The sequence below is a fragment of the Drosophila grimshawi genome, unplaced genomic scaffold (assembly GCF_018153295.1).
Source record: "Drosophila grimshawi isolate 15287-2541.00 unplaced genomic scaffold, ASM1815329v1 contig_1369, whole genome shotgun sequence".
NCBI lineage: Eukaryota > Metazoa > Arthropoda > Insecta > Diptera > Drosophilidae > Drosophila > Drosophila grimshawi.
Genome location: NW_025062891.1, coordinates 6,894,440 through 6,914,669, shown reverse-complemented (window position 1 = coordinate 6,914,669; position 20,230 = coordinate 6,894,440). Strand labels below are relative to the sequence as shown.

The following is a 20,230-nucleotide window of genomic DNA, read 5'->3' as shown; positions in this document are numbered from 1 at the left end:
GTTTTACAGTTATTATATGCTGATAAATATTGAAAATATTGTCCCAATTGATAAACTGCAAATAAAAAGCAGTCAAAAATAAATTATATTTCTCTTTCAAACACGTCTGCTCACTTTACTTTATTTACAACGATTGAGCTCTTCCTCTTTGAGCTGATGATCACACTAATGATATCGATCGATATCGATATCTTATGTTAAGTACATAGTTGCATTTTATGTTACAGATGTTTTGTGATGTCACTAGTGGCCTGCAACAAAACCAAATGTATTGAAATCTGATCTGGGTGGGAATATTTTAAAGATCCGCTTTTAATAACATGTTTTTCGTAAAGTGTGTACGTGGTTTGGGTATGTTTGCATATTTTGCTGAGCTGTTGGCTCATAATGATATCACGAGAAACTAAAAGCCGAATGCTGAAAGGTTTACAGCTGTGCAAAATATGCAACACGCTGACCCCAAAACCCACCTATTTTGAACACTCTTCAATGGCATGCAAATTTCGCAGCATATCATTTGAGTGCTGCCATAAAGTGTGACAAAATGGAGTCATGGCTTTTGGGCGCTGAAAATTGTGCTTTGAAAAATGTTGAACACGCACACACACAGAGAGAGAGAGAGGGAGACAGACAATTGGTGTAAATTTGACTGGTTTATTTTCGTATAGAGTCGATAATTTAATGAATGTACAGGCACTGGGGAATAGCATGGCTCTCATCCCCCAAAGGTCTGATAGTAATGAGAAGACGCTCCAAAAAACGATACTGTGAAGCCCTCGAGATGAACCCTTTATTTTTGATTTTCGGCCAGGCCTAAACATAAAATGTGCACAGGCTGAAAGCACTCGTTTCATTGACCAACTGAACGCACTAAATGGTGGTTAACAGTAGTTGTTGTTGTTTTTGTATCCCATGTGGTTTCGAGTTATTTTTGTCTGCGGTTTTTACTACCCTACCAAAGCAAAGTTCTACTAACTGACGTATTCGGGAGTTTGAGAATACAAATATTTTGATTCGCTTTATATTCAACTTTGAACTAAACTCCGCTTTTAAATCAATTTGCATCAACTTTTGCATTATGCTGAAAATTATGCACATTTTTAATTGCTCTTAAAAGCATGCTACATAAATCGTTATAAATATTATCTACGAATTTTTTCGGAAATTGTCTGTTGTTGTCAAAATGTACATTTGCATATAAGTGCAGTCAGTAAAAAATTCTTTTACATATTCTACTTCAACTTAAATGCATATTTCCATAAATTTTGCAAGCTGGAGCAAAGTTATTTATTCCGTTTAACAAATACAATTTAACAAACATAGTATGACATCGATGTCAGGCTCCCTTTTCTAGATTTTCTTTAAGCCATTTTATTTTAACCTAAAATTGAACCTTTAAAAATATTTAAATATACACCAATTTGCGATAGCGAAAAAGTTTTCCCTTATGAAACTCGATTGTAATACCCAAAATAGCAAATTATCAAATTAATAACGACATTTTAACCATTTACAGAGTATTTTATTATACACTTGACTGTTTATTGTTGGATTTTGTAAATTTGTGTTTTGCGGCAGGTGGTGAAAAATAAACCGCAGTTTGTAATTAATTGAATTTATGTAATGTTCGCATAATATATCATGCAGATATTCATGTGTTTGTCTGCGTTAGAGAATCAACATTAATCGCAAATGCAAACTGGAATCAAATGCAGATACAGCTTAAATTAGGGACGCCAAATACACAGCTAACCACAGCCTCAATAGTTCATAGCACGCCAATCCAATTAACGCTACTAGTTTCATTTCATACATACATGTCAGTATTTACTACAGTGCCCGCTTGCTAATTACAACTAGCGAAAATTGGAATGGTGAACAGATTTGGCTCTGATTGTTGATTATTTGAGACATATATTATTAAAAGGAAATTTCCAAAAATATCCAGTAAAACGACATTAGTTTTGCCCGCTTTCGCTATTTTTTCTCATCTGCAGCTTATCAATAAATAAATAGTCAATATTGACCTTCAGTCAGTCAACCTTAAAACTTACACAGTTAAGAAGAATGGGTTGTTGCCATAAATGTTGCATGTCTGATAATACTTTACATATTTGAAATTTCAATCTATAGCCAAGTATTGAATAATGCGAATTAGAACAACCACTCAAAACAAAGCTGCTCAAACTCTGAAACACACACAACTTGCAACCCCGCAGCCGACAGGTGTTGGAGGCAGCTGCCACAACAACAGATTACAGATTACGCAATCAGCTAGTGAGTTGTCATTTTTGGGTGTTTGTTTTGCATTTGCTACGTGCCAGAGCCACAAGGGGGCGGTTAGGGGGCCAGATTGGAGCTTAAAGGTAAGGACACTGCGATAAAGATTGTCACTTAAATATTCCATGCGTGATCGATGCACACGACACGGAATTGGAAGCCAACAAGCTGAAAGCTCTTGGCCTAGAATAAGAAAGCCATCGGAATTGAATTCAGTCCCTGTCTCTCTCTCTCTCTCTCCATCTCTTTCTCTCTCGGGGCAACATTAATGTCAATTTTGATGCCTGATTTATGGCAACGCATTTGGAGCGTCGTGTCACGGCCGCCTGGCTTCATTTCAATTCAATTCGCTGCTGGCTGCTGCAAAAGATGCGCCACTGATTTCAGCCAAGAAGTGTCCACATATATATATATATATATATATATGTGTGTGCATATATATATGTACAGCTTGTCACGGCTGAAGAGCACGTGACCCGCTAACCTTAAAAAGCGTTTTGGCTGCCACGCCTCCACGTCCCACGGCCTGCTGCCAAAGGGCAATACAAAATTGACAGCGTCTAAAAAAAACACAAAGTTTTCACTACTTTGCATTGTGACCAAAGTTACGAAGCAACCAACCACCCCCCATCCTCCACTTTCTTGCCCCTTGCCACAGCTGTGCTTTCCTTTCAACTGACAGACTTTGTGTGTGTGTGTGTGTATGTGTGTGTGTGTGTGGCACAGTTACAAGCCTTATGCGGATGCTGCTAAGTGCACGCGTTGCCGAAATAGCGCTGCATTTGCATTGTTAGGCAACGTTGCAACAACAACATCAAGCAAACATCTGCCACATTTTTTGGTGCTATTAAAGCGCCACCTGGCGGTAGCTGTTGGCACTTTAGAATTCGAATTTATGACCAAGATTGGTGGCTAAGACAAAGATAAAAAACGGCTTGAATTTTGCATGCACAGCTGATGGAACTGTGCACACGTGCAACCGTTTGTTGCAACTTCAACTTTGCCTTTAAGAACTGTTATCATTCACGTTGCGCAGTGTAGTTTATAGTTAAGTCATGCACATCAACTTGTTTGGCTTTCATTTGACGTTCACACACAGAACACAGCCTGCCACACTTGCCTCACAGGACAGTCTGCCTCACTTGACTGCGCCACTTGCCTGTAATCCCCGTCAAGTGTCCAATTCACAGTATATAATCCATTAAAAAGAACGCAATGACAGGCGGTTTTAAAAGTTTTATAATATACAGCAACAAGACTGAGATTATCCTCAATAATTGTTGTTGATATACTTCCTCCATTTTTTTTTACTTTATTCATTAATATTTATATAATATATATTTATATGTATTTTTCTAAAATACATAAGAAATTGAAAGGAAAATATATAAATATCTTCTAATTTTTAATTTGTAACTTGAGTTTAATTTTTAACTTAATTTACATTTCCTTTTTATACATCAATAAACAAATATAAATAAATAATTTTGGATCACGTTTTTTCTGTCAGTATATTCCAATTAATAAAATATAATTTATTAATTCAAACAAAATAATCGTTTTTATTATTTGATCAGTTGTAAAAAAGTTAGCCTACTTTTATATATTACAAATATTCAAATATGAAACGCAACAAAATATACAAAGATATTGCCCAAGCAGAATATTTTTTATTTTTTTATTATATACATTACGACAAAATGATCAAAAGAAATAAAACTTCCATAACCAAATAAATCCCAACATTTTCTTAATATCCTAGAACTCCTGATTTCTCTATTGAAAACTTCTCAAGGCCCCCTCGCATGGCTAAAATGTGCGCAGTGCTCATCCACTTGGCTCCGCTACTCTAAGTGTACTCAATGCAGCACTGAAATTCATTTAACGACTTGGCGCACTTTAACAACACACACGCACACACCCACGCACACACATAGACACACGACGTGAGTAGTGCCAAAAAAAAGCTAAAAAAAAAAAAACGAAGAAGAAAAAAACATGAAAAGTTGTTCCTGTTGCTCGCACACTTAGGCGAAGGCAGGCGTCAACAGGAAAACAAAAGTCGACAATGGATGTAACTGTAACTTGACCTTGACACGTTCAATGTTCCAAAGCTCTGCACTTGTCGCTACTCCATATCGCTCTCCCTCTCCCCCCCCCCCCCCCACTCACTCTCTCTCTCTTTCTGTCTGTCTCTGTCTCTGTCAAACTGGGTCTTGACGTTGTGGGCGCCTTTTTGACATTCGTTTGGCTTACGTAAATTCAATTTGGCTGTTTGATGAATATTAACCTTGTGCAATTTGTTGCGTGTGTGTGTGCGAGAGTGTATGTGTGTGTGAGTATGAATGTGTGTGTGTGTGTGTGTGATTGTTACCTGCATTTACCGTAGTTTGAGAGGTGCGCCTGCAGCTATGCAATCTGCAACAGCAAATTATGTGATTTATACAATCCGCCAACAATTTCAAATTAAATTCGACTGGCTGCGAAAATTTTTCTTTTATTTCTTATTTTTTTTTTTGGCTAAGGTCAAAACGTTAATGTATTTGAAATGAGGCAAAATCGTGGAGCAGATGCCAGATACGGCACAGTAAACTTTTACTTTTTCTTTTACTTTGCCAGTCTGTCTACGTCTTCTTTTTATATGGTTTTTCTTTTTTTTGTTTCTTTTTGTGTGGCAGCTTTCGCAACAAGAATGAAAAACTTGTTCATGTTTATTCATCCATCTCGACATGGCTGGCAGACCCGCAGACCCGCAGCCGGAAGAGCGAGACACAACAGTGGCCAGTGACCCACAAGTGGCTGGGACAATCTCACACGATGTCGGAGGAGCCCATGTCCTTCTCTCAGTTACGAGTGGGAGTCTAATGCGATTTGCCACACGTAGGCAAAAAAAAATATAAATATATATTATATTGATATATACATAAATTCATACATACAAATATATATAGTCAAAGTTTTTGGTAATTTGAGGGCGTGGAAACGCATAGCGAGCGCATGAATGAATGATTGGCACATTGGACTACATTTTTTGTTTATATTTTATTTATTCATATACACTTCAGGCGTAAGTTAGTAAGTATTATGACAAACTCGTGCTCATCCCATGTCGGGATCTAAAATGCACAGCATCGACTCAGGATCTGTCACGCAATCTGCAATATATCACAATCAAAAATATATTTATGAATTATTAGTTTGCTGTAAGCGTTAAGCACTTGAATTTATTACCTGCTGCAACGTTGCAAATAGTCGCCGTCAGCGTCCAAGCAGCGAGCATTAAAATTTGGACGATGAGTGCCATTGAATGTGTGTTTCTAGAATGATGGGCAACTTTGTTGGGCGCAACGTAAAACCCAGCTCAAATGCTTATATTATTATTGTCCAGCTTATCAGTGTTTTTGTTTATATAGTTCAATACAGTAGGAGATTAATCTGTATACAAATTATCAGCATTTTTCTGTGCTTGCCTCATTTCTTGCAATTTACATTATTCACTTCTGTCTGTTATTTTTTGCTCTCTCAATAACAACACATTTTTAAGAGATTTCTTTTATTATTATCATTACTTTAAATTTAGGCGCTCTCCAAAATTTGTGGAGGTCTTCCGATAGGTCGTTGAGATATTACTCACAATTATCTAACGATTAACAACAGACAATAAATTATTTATACACACGCTGCCAGCTTCTGATAAATCAAAATAAATGACATATTATGATTTTCGTCAATCTCTTCAGCTTAGGAACCATTGTTTTGCTGAATTTGATTTACATTTTGAAATAAGGCGCCCAACTATTGAGGCGGTAGGCCGATATGCAATTAAATATCCACAATAACATAACTAATTAATGCAAAAATTACCAGTTTATGTTAACTCTCTGTTACAAAAGGGGTGCAAACATAAATTACTAGATTAAAGGTTAACAGAGACTCTATCAAACCCAAACCTATGAATTTGCAAACAATAAAAAATATATGTACGTTTATTGTACCAATAAATAAGGTCAGTCTGCAAGTCACCCAAAGCGATATGTTAAATGTACATAATTAGGGTCTCACTGTCGATATGCTACCTGTTATCGCCATTTCGACGCGTTACTTTCGAGTATTTTATAGTGACAATGTAACAATAGCGCAAGTATCGCCCATCTCCAAATTCGAGCGAACTGTCTGAGGGCCTAAAAAACAATTTCTTCGATTTTGGATTTGTCATCCTTTAAAGACTCGTGGATCCAAATACCGATCGGTTTACATGCTCTGGAAGCTTCGGTCTTCCAGCACCGAACCTGGTCAATGCAGTAGTCACATACGCTCTTGCAGCGTTCAAGGAAACAAAAAAAAGTAAATAAAAATAGGGCCAAAAAGCGAGCTATAATCCAAATTCTCAATTAAAATTGGAACACAAATCGAACGTAGGCCAATCATATAATGAGTTTTAGATACAACAATACACAACAATGCACGCACATCGAAACTAAAAACGCCCCCGAATTGGACCTCGGTCAAAAGGTGAGATTCTCTTTGAAACTCGATTACATGACTTCTATTTTTTTCTTTGTATTTGATTAAAAGATAATTTTCTTATATTTATCGCATAGCCAACGAGTAACAGAAGTCACAGCATGCGAGACCAGGATAAGGAGAAGCTATTCAGTTGCTCGCTCAACTCGCTAGCCAAGCGCGACGAGAGCATCGAGGAGGATGCCACCGGTTCCGGCACGGGACTCGTCGGTCTGCAGAATATCGCGAATACGTGTTACATGAATTCGGCGCTGCAGGCGCTCAGCAATTTGTCTCCGGTGACGCATTATTTCATTAACTGCAGCGATCTCGTCGAGCACATCGCGAGCACGCCACGCTCCAAGCCCGGCGGCCTGGCAAAAAGCTATCAGCGTCTCATGCAGGAAATGTGGCTGCAAGTGGACGAACCAAAAGGTAAGTGGATCCCAATCTTCGCTTCCACTCCAACTGCTCAATGGGATATTTTTGCAGATTATCTGGCGCCGCGTGGCATTTTGTATGGGATTCGATCGGTGCATCCGATGTTCCGTGGCTATCAGCAACATGATACACAGGAATTTCTGCGCTGCTTTATGGACCAGCTGCACGAGGAGCTGACGGAGCAAATAAGCACACCAACAACAGCAACACAGCAACAACAACAGCCTGAAAACGAAACCGATGATGAGGATGCGCTGCCAAAACAACGTCATTCGCCAACGCCATCGGAGAGCGAGTACGACACGTGCGAGAGCAGTCTGTCGGAGAACTCTTCGGAGGTGCTCGTGAGCACCGAGTACTACTTGGCCCCGCATCGCAACAGCAGCAGCAATCCACTTTCAGAGGCATCCACTTCACAACAGCAGCAACAACAACAACAACAAAGCCCGAAGACAGTTCAATCGGAATCGAAGTCGGTGGAGGCGGCCCATTCAATAATTAGCGATGTATTTGATGGCAAACTGCTGTCCTCGGTGCAGTGTTTGACCTGTGATCGCATTTCGACGCGCGAGGAAACATTCCAGGATCTATCGCTGCCGATACCCACCAGAGATTTTCTCAATGTGCTTCATCAGACGCACAGCCTCAGTGTGCAGAGTCTGAATGCAGCCGACCTGGCATCGGCCCGGAGCAACGAAGGCTGGCTCGCCTGGATGTGGAACATGGTGCGCTCATGGATCTTTGGTCCGTCCGTCACGCTCTACGATTGCATGGCCAGTTTCTTCAGTGCGGACGAGCTCAAGGGCGACAATATGTACAGGTGAGCGTTGTTGCTTAATTTGTAGTGCTCGAGTGAAAGTTTATACCTTTTTATTTGCTAAACAATTTTAGCTGTGAACGTTGCAATAAATTGCGCACGGGCATCAAATATTCGCGGGTGCTCAACTTGCCGGAGGTACTGTGCATCCATTTAAAGCGCTTTCGTCACGATCTCTCGTACAGCTCGAAGATCTCGTCGCATGTCTACTTTCCGCTGGAGGGATTCGATATGCGTCCATATCAGCACAAGGAGTGCAAATCTCTGGTGCCCACCTACAATCTATGCTCGGTGATTTGTCATCATGGCACAGTTGGTGGCGGACACTACACGTGCTATGCTCGGAATACGCTCAATGGTCGCTGGTACGAGTTCGATGATCAGCATGTGACCGAGGTGACGCCCGATGTGGTGCAGAATTGTCAGGCCTATGTGCTATTCTACCAAAAACACAATCCCCAAATGAAACTTGTGCGCGAGGAGGCCATCAATTTGTCCACATCGAATCCGCTCTACGAGGGCGACATCCAGTTCTATGTGACACGCGAGTGGCTGTCGCGACTGGCAACGTTCGCGGAACCGGGGCCGATTAACAACCAGGAGATGCTTTGTCCCCACGGCGGTATTCTACATTCCAAGGCGGCGCTAATTAGCCAAATTGCCGTGCCCATTCCACAACCGCTGTGGGATTTCCTCTACAATCGCTTTGGCGGCGGTCCGGCCGTCAATATTATGTTCGAATGCGATATTTGCAAGCGTGCCGCCGATGCTCTAAGCCGGCGGCAGCAGTACGAACTGGCCGTCTTCACCAAATACAATGCGCAGCCAAGCGAGTTGGACTCGTCGGCCATCTATGCGATTGCCATGCCCTGGACACGGGCGTGGCAGCAATTCCTGCGTGGCATTACGACCAAGGAGCCGGGACCGATCAACAATGAAGGCATTGCCGATACCAGTATGCTAAATGGCTCCGCCATCAGTTGTGTTCGCGCTGGCTCCGATTATGCGCAATTGAATGCGCCACTCTGGCGATTCCTTCATGGAATTTATGGCGGCGGACCCGAAATAATACTGAGGGGTGCGCTATCCGATGATGAGGCGGACGAAATTGAGATTATCGATCAGGACGATGACGACGGGATGAATGAGGAGGACGATGTGTCAACAGATATCTATCCATACAATCATTCGGATACCGAAAGTAATTTGGGCAGAAGCCACAACGAGAGTCCCACGCTTTCCTCATCCCCATTGCCAGTGCCAATACCAATGACAATGCCAATTGAGCAGCCAGATATGCCCACCATTAAGCCAGAGTTGCTGTCCAATGGCAGTGCGACCTCCACGAACAGCAGCAATCGACGCAGCCGATCCCATGCCAAATCCATTAAGGTTGCAGCGTTGCGCCTTAATATGCGTAAACGTGGCCGAAATCGCAATGCCGCCAAACAGCACACGGAGATGTTTGGCGCCAAGGGTGAGTAGCCGAACTGCATTCCATTTTAAATTAGCTCTCCTGCTCATAATTATATTTAAAATGCCAATCAGGTCACTACAATCCCCATGGGGATGCTGGCGCCGAGGGGGAAGCTGAATGTGCCAACGATAATAGTAGGGACAAGGATCAAAGAGCAGCCGGAACTGCATTTCAAAATGAATACACCATACCATTCCAAAGCGACAATTTCCAGGTGAACGGCACGCGGGAGAAGAAGCGCGAGAAGAACAAGCTGCGCAAGAGCAACCACAACCAAAACCACACTCACAATCACAACAACAACAAGGAGAACAACAACGTCAAACTGCAGAAATTTGTGATGCTGCACGAGGCGAATGGTGCCAATGACGAGACTGATATATGATGATCGACAGCCGCAACAGTAGTGACAGCCATGATTGCCAGCAGACGGCGGACGGCGGATGCATTTTGTGATGAGAGTCAAACGCGGCCGATGTTTAGACCCAAAATCAAAGTTTAGGCATTAAATGTAGTTAAATACCTCACTGTTTCAATTGGGGTGGAGGCTATCACTATGTAAAAAAAAAAAAAAAAAAAAAATAACATACAAATTGTATCTATAAATGTAAACCAATATTATTATACAAAAAAAGTATACCAAACAGACGAGATATGGCTGGTTACAATGAGAGTTATACAATAAGCGCAATTGTAGGACCTTCTGTGTTTTGTGTTCATTTCCACATCCACCCCTCCCCTCCTCTCCTCTCCTCTCCTCTACACTTCACTCCCTTCCTGCCCCCAAAAAACAAAGCAAACAAATGTAAATAATGTAGGAAATGTTTAATGGTGCGAACACAAAATAAAATATCTTAAACAGATCACAAATTCCACTTATAATATTTTTGTTCCAATTAGCTTTTTAAAGTTCATTACATTTAATTTAAAATTATCTGTGGTCACTCGGAATTTAGAATTAATGTATTTAAAATTCCAATTTATATCTTTTAGAAATTCTTATATTTGTATATAATGTTTTACTTGGAACTTGAATTATTTACCAATGAATCCAGTTTAACTGTAACGGAATTATTATTTTTGTGTTTGAAATGTCGACTTTTCCAACAGCTGTGTTGCGGAGAAATGCGAGATGCCAATGGTAACGAAATATGTATGTGTGCACCATATTGGTCCACATGATTTGTGTGTGGGTCTATTTATAGTGCCTGGTTCTCAGTTCGCTGCTGACGCTGATGCTGATGCTGATGCTCTCAGAGCTCTTGCCCCACTTAGTGGACTCGGTGAGACGGAGAAGAAAAACGTGTGTGTGCATCCAACACATGCACCTCACCTACTACTACTCTGTGTCTGTGTGTGCTCTCAAAGAAAATATCTATAATTCGAGTGTGCCGCCCTTTAGAAAGTGTCGTCGTTTGAGGCATCCACGGCCAAAAAATGAATGCGTGCCATGTGTGTGAGACTCCGACGAAGAACAAATGCTCCAATTGCAACCAGGTCGCCTACTGTTCGGTGCAGCATCAAAAGGAGGACTGGAAGGCGCACAAGATCCACTGCCATCCATTTAAGGTACAATATCAAATCGCAATCTCTTAATCTCAATTCTAACCTCAAAAAATGTTACTGCCGTTTGCAGATAGCGAAGAATGAGGTGCTGGGTCGCCACTTGGTTGCCACACGTAACATCAAGCCCTACGAGATAGTGCTGAAGGAGGCGCCACTGATGCGTGGACCGGCACAAATCTCGGCACCGGTCTGCATGGGCTGCTTGAACTGCATCGAGGCGAATGATCACATCAGTTGCGAGAAGTGCGGCTGGCCACTGTGTGGACCCGAGTGTCCATCGCTGACCGAGCACCGGGCCGAGTGTCAGTTGACAGAGGAGCGTGGCCAGAAAGTGAATGTCACCGAATTCAATGGACCACATCCGTTGTACACCTGCGTCAGCACTGTGAGATGTTTGCTGCTGAACACAACAAATCCGGCAAATGCCGAGAAATTCAATCAGCTGGAATCGTTGGAGCAGACGCGACGTGGCTCCAATCAATGGAAGGCTGACTTGGCCAGCATTGGACAGTTTATACCCAAGTAAATTAGATTATTACAGATTATTTTTTAATGTTATTCCTATATATAAAAACTTACCTTTCACAGATTCTTTCGAACGCAGAAATTCAGCGAGGAGGAAATAATGCGCGCCGTGGGCATCCTGCAGATTAATGGCCATGAGGTGCCCATATCGGATCCACCACATGTGGCTGTCTTCTATACTGCCTCGTTCACGGAGAACTCGTGTGTGCCCAATCTGGCCAAGAGCTTCAACAAGCATGGTCACTGTGTGCTTTGGGCACCCAAGGAGATCAAGAAGAATTCACATCTGAGCATTTGCTACTCGGATGCCGTTTGGGGCACAGCCGATCGACAGCGCCACCTGATGCAGACAAAGCTCTTCAAGTGTGCCTGTGAACGCTGCCTGGACGTCACCGAACTGGGCACCAACTACAGCGCCATCAAGTGTGAGGATCGCAAGTGTACGGGTCAACTATTGCCCAGCAAGGCGGACGACTGGAATGGCAGCTGGCGGTTGGTGTTCTGACAAATAATAATATTTATCAGCTATTTAGTTTTAATTTTGTTACGGTTTCAGTTGCCTAGATTGCCAGAAACAGGTGCAGAGAAAATATATTGACGGCATTTTGGAACGCGCCAGCAAAGATATTCAGAATATGGAAAAAACAGCGGAGAATGGTTTCAAGTAAGTTTACTCTGAACAAAAACAGGAAATTAATTTGTCTGTTAGTTTCTCAAGCTTAAACTGCACACATAGCTGCAATCATTTTAATTTATTATTATTCCTTTTATTGTTTAACACACTTAGATATCTGAAGCACTATGAGAAATGGTTGCCCCCGCAGCATTATCATCTGAGCGAGGTGAAAATTCTGCAAGTACAGCTGATTGCCAAGGATCAGAAGGAGCTGATGATATTATCAGATGAGCAGCTGCAGCTTAAGCTGAAATATGCCAAAGATTTGATTCAACTCTATGAAATACTTGCGCCCTGTAAGTAAAAATTTCTTGCATTGCGTATACGCAGCGTTTAATTGAATGTCTATTTTGTTTGTATTTTGTGAAAATTAGGTGAGGTTCGTATGCTTGGTACGCTCTGCTTTGAGCTGCACTCGGCACTTGCCGAGCATACGCGACGCGTTGCACTGCAGACCAACCTGTCGCCCAAGGAAATGCTGGAGGAGTCCTTGTTGTATGTGGAAAAGTGCGTCAATTATTTGCAATACGAATCGGATATATTTGTCGAAGGACATATTCTGAAACAGGCGAAAATCAATCGGGATGCTCTGCGCATTGTCATTAGAATATCGTAATTGTATCTCACTTTATATTTTTTTATTGCTTAATTTACTGTTTGCGGAATGTTTACAAAATAAACAAAATTTTAAAGCGAGCAAAATAAACTTGACATGCTTTTATAGCAGCTAGCTTTTTGTTATACAAACTGATTTGATGCACATTTCGTTTACAGTGTTGCGAACACTATGAAAAGTCTGTGTTGTAAAACCGGAGAAGAACCACTGACTGTTAACTTTGAAATGCAAACATTGAAAACTAAAAGTGCGCATACTCGTTTCTTATATTTACACTTACATGGCCTATTTCGTTTGTATCTAGCAAAGGAGACTTCAAAGTCAAATGTGTCCTTCACTAAGCTGTATGCCTTTCGGCAAAAGTGCTCTATAACAGCCAAAAAGAATTTGCAAGCAAAACAACAAGCGCATAAATTGATTACATTTGTATAGCGCCAGCGAAACTTGTGTGAAGTTAATATTAAAGTAAAAATAAAATTTTTAAATTTTAAAAACCAAATGCGACATTGACTATTTTGATAAATAAGAAAATTTAAAAAAGCTGGCAAAACCAGTAACTACAATTTGGGTCGATTTATACATTTTTTACAAGGTAAGCTTGCTAATTAAACCACATTACGCAATTTCTTTAAGACATCTGGAAGAGGTGGCTTTTGTTGTGGTTCAGCATGTATAATATACATATTGGGGCTTAATTTGTATATTTTGACTATCCTGTATAGAGGCACGCATCGATGCCGTGACACATTTACTGCGTAATACGAGTTTCGCATGCGAGAACAGGGCGTCTGCGTGGACAAACATATGTACATATAAATGTATAATATACAGACTTATATATGATGTGTGTACATCCAACAGAACATAATTTGCAGTGGCTATATTTGAATTCTTATCAGAACGTTGTCATGCATAAACAATTCTTTCAATAGCCAATCGAGTGCATTGTAAATAAAACTAACTGCTCGTGGCATCCTATCAGCCACTCCGAACAACGCTCCTCTTGGAAACAAAAGAAAAACAAATTTAAAATCTAATAGTAGTTGTTGTGTTATATACGCAAACATATATGCTCGTCATGTATAATCGACAATTGTAAATTAAGTGTATATCAAAAACAATAAACACAATCCGCAAAACGTGTACGCTGCGTTGTTGTTGATCGCAAATAAAAAACAACAAAAATAACACAAAGGACCTATAAATAGCATTGGCCTGTGTACAGTTCACTCCGGTTAAATGCACACGATTACAATAAAATTTTATGTCTCATTGCTGCATAATTTGTGAGATTTTTCTCCTACGACTTGCAAATGAGTTGTTCGCCTCCTAGGAACTCGGAGATGCCATTAAAATCAAGTGGACCACATTTTTTAGGCCCGTTGGCGCCACAATTATTTAAATATTTGATTGAATCAATCATGTTCAATACAATTGAGTGGAGAATTCCACTGCAAATGTTTTTGCAATCAATAATAGATAAATTATTTAGCATTTGTAGAGAACCTTTGTATGCTGATCTCACTGGATGAAGAGAAACAATTGAGCCATCCACTGAGCTGCCATTGGCATTATTAATTATTTATTGAAAATGAGCAGCTTAATTGATAACATAAATTGAGCTTAATTAAAGTTTATGTGTGTGTATCTGAGAAACACAAATAAATGCATGTGTCGTAAATATTCCCCAATTTTATTACACTTTCCTTTTTTCTTGACTCAATCTGCACGAGAGATGTGTAAAGAATTTATAGCAGTAAAGTGTGTACATGCGTAATCAAAATAATTAATACGAATTGTGTTTACGTTTTGACTGTTGACAATTGACTAAAGTCAACAACTGACCTCATCTGTTTTGCTTGAGGCTGCCAAATTTGTTATCACATATATTTGTATTATCAGGATATGTGTATGTATTGTATGTATATATGTATGTATATACATACATATATCAAGTGTGCCAACAAAGAACAAAGACAGTTTTACGCACAAAAGAAGATGCTTATGCATATGTATATGTGTATGCATATACATATAAATATACATATATATGTATGTATGAATACGTGTATGTGCATTACGTTTTCTATCTCCGCATTCCGTTTTTAGCGCACCAGTACCATAACTTCACGAGTAGTTTGCTACCAACGGTTAACGTGCTTTTTCTCAGACACACAGGAGTTGAGGGTGAGGATGAGAACATAAACAAGAGCGAGAAAGAGAGAGAGAGAGAGAGCGACTGAAAGAGAGCAGAATAGAGAGACGACAGAAAGAGAGCAGTTACCGGCTGGTGGATTGTGCACGCGTTCAATACGTGATAGTCACGCATCACGCACATGTTGTGTTTGGCTGTTGTAGCTGTGGTGTGCTTGTGTTGACCCTCATTTTCATTCAAACATTGCTCGCCCGTTTAGCAAACAATTTGCGTGTACACGTCTAGAATTATACATAGACATATATACATATGTACATACATATCTGGACAATCTGCGCTTATGTGGTTAAAAAGTAGTTTATTTGCTTTGGGACGAAATAAGTAATCAATAACAAAACTTAAACTGTAAATAATAATTATCAATTCATAGAGTGTTCTAATTTGATGCAATGCCCCACGTATTGGCTGAGAGCGTGACTAATTCCACGATTTCCAATAAAAATACTGTACTTTGAAATATAGATACTAACGTTTTTCAAAATTATTTGAACATTTTAAAAATAACAATTTGAGGGCCGCTTGACGACACTTCCACGCGTCGCCGCTTAGTTTGTTTTGATCATAAATCTGCCGTTCAACCAGATATATGGATATGTATATGTGTAGTAGACGGATATTCTATTTATCGACAATAGCTGTTTTTTGTTTTTCTCAACTGCTCAGATTTTTTAGCTCGATCTGCTACTACATACAGACAAACAAATGAATACAAGCAGAAGATAAACAAAAACATACCCGTTTCTCTACACTGACAGAAATTTTATAAAGACGATCTAAGCCTTTCAAAGTTGTTTGTTGCTAGCACCCTTTTTTCCATACCATATATAGGTTTGTACATGTGTGCAGATATCCATCAGTTTAGAGATGTTTTTAAATATATAATTTACATCAGTATCTCGATGTTCACGCTCAGTGCATGCTTTGTGTGCACGTACGTATTACTTAACACACACACATATCTGTATGCGTGTGTGTGTGTGCGCTTTGGATTTTTCAACTCATTCCACCACAGTGTTGACAGCGTCGCGACGCTTCGCTTCCGCTGCTACTGCGCTGCCGGTTTATTTTGCTTTTTAGAGCGTACATCGTGTGGAAAAAATGTTAGTTGTTCTTTGGAAGTGCGCTCGAGAAGTCCAACGTTGGAGCGAGTTGCTCTGCAAATAGAAAAGAAAAATCTGAGAAAGTGTTAAAAAGAACTTAAGCAAACAAAGTGAATAAGCTTACAACATTTGCATGTGTATAATCACTAATTAAAAGCAAATACAAACAATTACAAAAAGACTACAGTAAAAGAAAAAGAAAAAAAATAGCAAAATGCCGGTCGATATTTGCAGTCAACAGCACAGCTTGATTAAGCCAATAAGGTAATGCAAATATAGATTTTAGCTCAATTGGCCAAGTGCTTTCATAAAAATAATTAAAGTGAGAATATTATGTGATTTTTACTGAATATGCCACTAGCTAATAATAATGCCAATAATGCCAGCATAATCTAATCAGTTTATAACAGTAATTCACTCAATTGCAATTCGCAGATTCGATTTTATCAAGTGGTTGAATAAAGGCCGAGTGGCAATCACACAATTAATTACTAAGTCAAGTGAATTGATCAATATTAATATAAGCTGACATGTCGAATGCCAATAAAGAAAAATGAATCGACTTAATAAATTAAACCCTATTGTATATTTATATGAAAGCACACCTGTCTATTTAACTTGGACATTGTCGTGTCCAGTTGACAAGTAAAAAATTCTCAACATCAAAATTAACGTTACTATAATTGGCATTGAATCTATTATGCCAGTTAGATAGAAATTAAGTGTCACTGAGAGCAATTGTATATTATTACGCCATGGCTCTCTAAAATCCTCATATTTGTTTTTTTTTTATTAATGAAAAACAAATGAGATTCCAAAACGAAACGCAAACAAAATGACCTTGTTCCCAATCGAGCTATGTAAACGATAAATACTTACGTACTTGTTCAAAGAAATTAAGTGCTATACAATCAATGTAAAATGTTTAATTTTCTTGTGATCAAATATTAGAAAAGTTTTCTTAAGTCAACACAATATTTTGGATGTTATCTGTACTTTAAGAAATCTTTGCACATCTAAGAAAAGACTTTCTATCCTGAGACTTTCAATATACCATCTTGCTCTTGCCACGACCTCTAGATCTTTATAAGCATCGTCTAAATGAAAAATTATAAAAACGCGCCCAAAATAATTTCGGGAGATGCGAACACATAATATATATTATATGTACATAAGTTGTATATGTACACGTTCTCGATGAATATATGTATGTTGTTTTTTATGTAGCACATGCGAATTTGTATTGGAATATTTTATGAATAAGAACTTGTTGTATTTTTGGTATTTATAATATTAATAATATTATATTAAGATATATAATTTTTGTTCTTTTTATTTTTCTGTTCACAGCGCAACAACAGATACCTCTTCTTTGTCGCTTAACCCACTCTCCTTGTCGTCTGCCTTGCCGCCGGCAGATCCCGAACATCATCATCACGATCATCACGAAAACACGCACAATATGAACAAACTGTGCCGTCAAGTGTCAATTGAGTCACCCGGACCGGGTAACAAGAACTGTGTTTTTAACTTTTTCGTGCCCATTGAGGATACACCGGCACAAGGCGCCCGCATCAAGATTGTGTGCGCCGGCGCCTGCTATCGTCGCCGGGATCGATCCAATTCGATAACCAGCATGTCATCCGTTTCATCGGAATTGAGTGATTATTGTCCGTCGGTGACATCGATCTCATCGGTATCATCGTCCGCTTTTCGCGAGGGATCCTTCTTTCCGGGCTTCGAGGTGGCTGGCGTCATTGAGTCACTCGGCTCGGAGATTACAGAGGCAAACAACTGTGGCCTGCGCATTGGACAGCGTGTCATTGTGTATCCATTCGATGAGACTCCCGCCGGCTATGCTGAGCTGATGGTGGTGCCCGATCTGACGCATATTGTGCCCATACCGGACAACCTGCCCATGGAGGAGGCAGCGATGCTGCCCACCGGCGCACTGCTCGCAATGAATGCCGTCTTTCAGGCACAGACTGTCGTCACACAGATCCTCAAACAGCGTGCTGCTACTGATCCCGAGAAGAAGTGCCGCATTTTAATAGTTGGCACTGGTGGTCTGGCCCTCTGGGCAGTTCGCATAGCATCCTATCACTTTGCATCACACAATGTGGAGATTACAGTGGCGAGTCTCCGGGACGAAGGTTTTCGTCTAGCTACAGAGATCAAGAAGTGAGTATTTTACACAGTACAACAAATTGTGCGTAGAATTGATTAGGTGCTCTGTAAAAAGTCATGAGTTAGGATCGGTTTGCTTAAAACAACTATGAAATTCTCCAAACTAAATGGAAATTGTTGTTCCTCTTTCGTTTGCAGTGTTAACGTTGTGCAGTGGAATGAGGGTCTGTACGAGGCCCAGTTGATTGAGCGCACCAGGGATGTGTGCGGAGGTTCGATTGATGTTGTTATTGATTTTGGCACAACGTCTCGCAGCCTGCATCGCTCAATGCACTGCCTATCCAAAGGCGGTGTCATACTTATCAGCGAGGAGGTGGCCGAGAAGCTTTTGCCGAAATTCTCCCGGCTTACCAATGAGTATAAGCAGGAGATTGTACCAATATCGAATGGAACGGTGGAGCAGCTGGCGCAACTGGTGCAATTGGTGGCAGACAAAAAGATTGAGCCGCCACCATATTCTGTATTCCCATGCGAGCAGGCCGCCGAGGTCATACAGAAGCTGTGCAACTCCGAGATACCCGGACGTGCCATTCTCCGTTTCCACGAAATTGAATAGATAACCGGATAACAGTTGGCAACTCTCTATGCATTAACTCATCTTATATGAATATCTGTTAGCTTTACTCTCACAAAAAAAGGAAAAAAACACTTGCACTTAGTGTTCTCCAATAACCCCACCCACTCCCCCCTTCAACTATGAATATGTGCTTAATATTTGTAGAAAGCATTGATTTTGTACTCTCTGAGTTTAGTCTGCAAGCAGCTTTCAATAAGTTTTATACGTTGTCCGTTGGAAGCAGCCAGTGATTTATTTCATTTATTTAGTAATTTGTAAGCATTTTTAGTATTATATTTTGTATGTATATATGGATTGTGATTGATTTTAATTTAAGCAACACACACAAACAAATTTTACGACTTGATTTGCGTACTTATATTACTCACAAACATAAATAGACCCTACACCCAATAACAACAAAAACAAGTCATTTATAATATGCTTCATTGTCGGTTTTATTTGATTGGACAGAAAATCACAGGCCATAAAATAGAAACGAAAAATAAAATTATAAAAACGTTCATAATAAATGTTAAATATATAAAAGAATTGAAAACTAACAAAAAAAATTGTATGCATGCAATGCAAAATGTTTGATTCGATTTGCTTGACATTTGTACTCATTACGTACTCAACAAAAAACCAAAAACAAACAAAACAATATTACTCTTCTACCACTAATCAGAAATAAAAGCATATGCATACCAATACCAATCATCTGATGAGCCCCAATGCCTTATCTTCTTGTGATGCAGTCTCGGATGCTGACGAAATCTCACATCGCATTTAATGCAGCTGTAGTTCTTCTCGGCCTGGTGACGCAACTTGTGGCGGGTCAGTTCCTGGCAGCTTCTTAACGTCTTATCGCTCATGTGGCAGACATAATGGCGCTGCTGCTGCGACTGGGAAAGCATATAGCAATTAAAGTTCGTCTTGCGAGCATGAGCTTTTCCACACTTATTGTACTGAAATTTACGCCGTTTCTCGTATGATACCTGCAAATGATTCCTTAGCTGACTTCGCTGTCCGTTTAGCCGTTAACAATTATGAAGATAAAACTTTACAAAAACAATTATTATTATTTTAACCATTTATTTATCTCAATTTCGAAGCGCACAAAATTTGAGGCGCTGCTCAATTGAAATTTTTGAATTAAGACCGGCTCAAATATTTCTTCTTCCTCTCCGCCTGAATGTCAGCGCGCCAAGTGGTTTTGAAATTCCTGTATTGGGTAATTTTAGCTGTCATACATAAGGCATTTATTGGAA

The 20,230-nt window shown here is 40.0% G+C and overlaps 3 protein-coding genes and 1 long non-coding RNA gene across 5 annotated transcripts; 3 read left to right on the top strand and 1 right to left on the bottom strand.

Moving 5' to 3' along the window:
* Window positions 1–5,303: 5,303 nt before the first annotated feature.
* LOC116805046 lies at window positions 5,304–5,668 on the bottom strand. The gene is made up of 2 exons (XR_004364991.2): window positions 5,512–5,668; window positions 5,304–5,435 (listed from the first exon to the last, which is right to left on the bottom strand). It is a non-coding gene; the product is annotated as an uncharacterized LOC116805046 (long non-coding RNA).
* Window positions 5,669–6,411: 743 nt separating this feature from the next.
* On the top strand, window positions 6,412–10,393 carry LOC6560618 (ubiquitin carboxyl-terminal hydrolase 20). The gene is made up of 5 exons (XM_032734155.1): window positions 6,412–6,792; window positions 6,882–7,218; window positions 7,276–8,044; window positions 8,116–9,518; window positions 9,590–10,393. Exons 1-5 carry the CDS (start codon window positions 6,712–6,714, stop codon window positions 9,901–9,903), a joined length of 2,904 nt encoding a protein of 967 aa, XP_032590046.1. The 5' UTR covers window positions 6,412–6,711; the 3' UTR covers window positions 9,904–10,393.
* Window positions 10,394–10,856: 463 nt separating this feature from the next.
* Window positions 10,857–13,001, top strand: LOC6560617 (SET domain-containing protein SmydA-8). Its single transcript, XM_001987689.2, has 6 exons — window positions 10,857–11,087; window positions 11,155–11,606; window positions 11,673–12,101; window positions 12,166–12,273; window positions 12,397–12,581; window positions 12,660–13,001. Exons 1-6 carry the CDS (start codon window positions 10,956–10,958, stop codon window positions 12,899–12,901), a joined length of 1,548 nt encoding a protein of 515 aa, XP_001987725.1. The 5' UTR covers window positions 10,857–10,955; the 3' UTR covers window positions 12,902–13,001.
* Window positions 13,002–13,465: 464 nt separating this feature from the next.
* Window positions 13,466–19,676, top strand: LOC6560616 (zinc-type alcohol dehydrogenase-like protein C1773.06c). Of its 2 annotated transcripts, none has more exons than XM_032734711.2 (3): window positions 13,466–13,493; window positions 17,567–18,397; window positions 18,542–19,676. In XM_032734711.2, exons 2-3 carry the CDS (start codon window positions 17,679–17,681, stop codon window positions 18,957–18,959), a joined length of 1,137 nt encoding a protein of 378 aa, XP_032590602.1. In that variant the 5' UTR covers window positions 13,466–13,493; window positions 17,567–17,678; the 3' UTR covers window positions 18,960–19,676. The 2 variants fall into 2 exon arrangements, with proteins under 2 accessions (XP_032590602.1, XP_001987724.1); XM_001987688.3 differs by lacking the exon at window positions 13,466–13,493 and adding an exon at window positions 16,129–16,480.
* The last annotated feature ends 554 nt before the right edge of the window (window positions 19,677–20,230 follow it).

Coding starts and splice junctions, on each gene's coding strand:
- LOC6560617 (XM_001987689.2), top strand. CDS start 10,956: ATGAATGCGTGCCATGTGTGTGAGACTCCGACGAAGAACAAATGCTCC. Junction 12,102..12,165: donor GACTGGAATGGCAGCTGGCG/GTTGGTGTTCTG, acceptor TTACGGTTTCAG/TTGCCTAGATTGCCAGAAAC. Junction 12,274..12,396: donor ACAGCGGAGAATGGTTTCAA/GTAAGTTTACTC, acceptor TAACACACTTAG/ATATCTGAAGCACTATGAGA.
- LOC6560618 (XM_032734155.1), top strand. CDS start 6,712: ATGAGTTTTAGATACAACAATACACAACAATGCACGCACATCGAAACT. Junction 6,793..6,881: donor AATTGGACCTCGGTCAAAAG/GTGAGATTCTCT, acceptor TTTATCGCATAG/CCAACGAGTAACAGAAGTCA. Junction 8,045..8,115: donor AAGGGCGACAATATGTACAG/GTGAGCGTTGTT, acceptor AAACAATTTTAG/CTGTGAACGTTGCAATAAAT.
- LOC6560616 (XM_001987688.3), top strand. CDS start 16,431: ATGCCGGTCGATATTTGCAGTCAACAGCACAGCTTGATTAAGCCAATA. Junction 16,481..17,566: donor AGCTTGATTAAGCCAATAAG/GTAATGCAAATA, acceptor TTCTGTTCACAG/CGCAACAACAGATACCTCTT. Junction 18,398..18,541: donor CTAGCTACAGAGATCAAGAA/GTGAGTATTTTA, acceptor TTTCGTTTGCAG/TGTTAACGTTGTGCAGTGGA.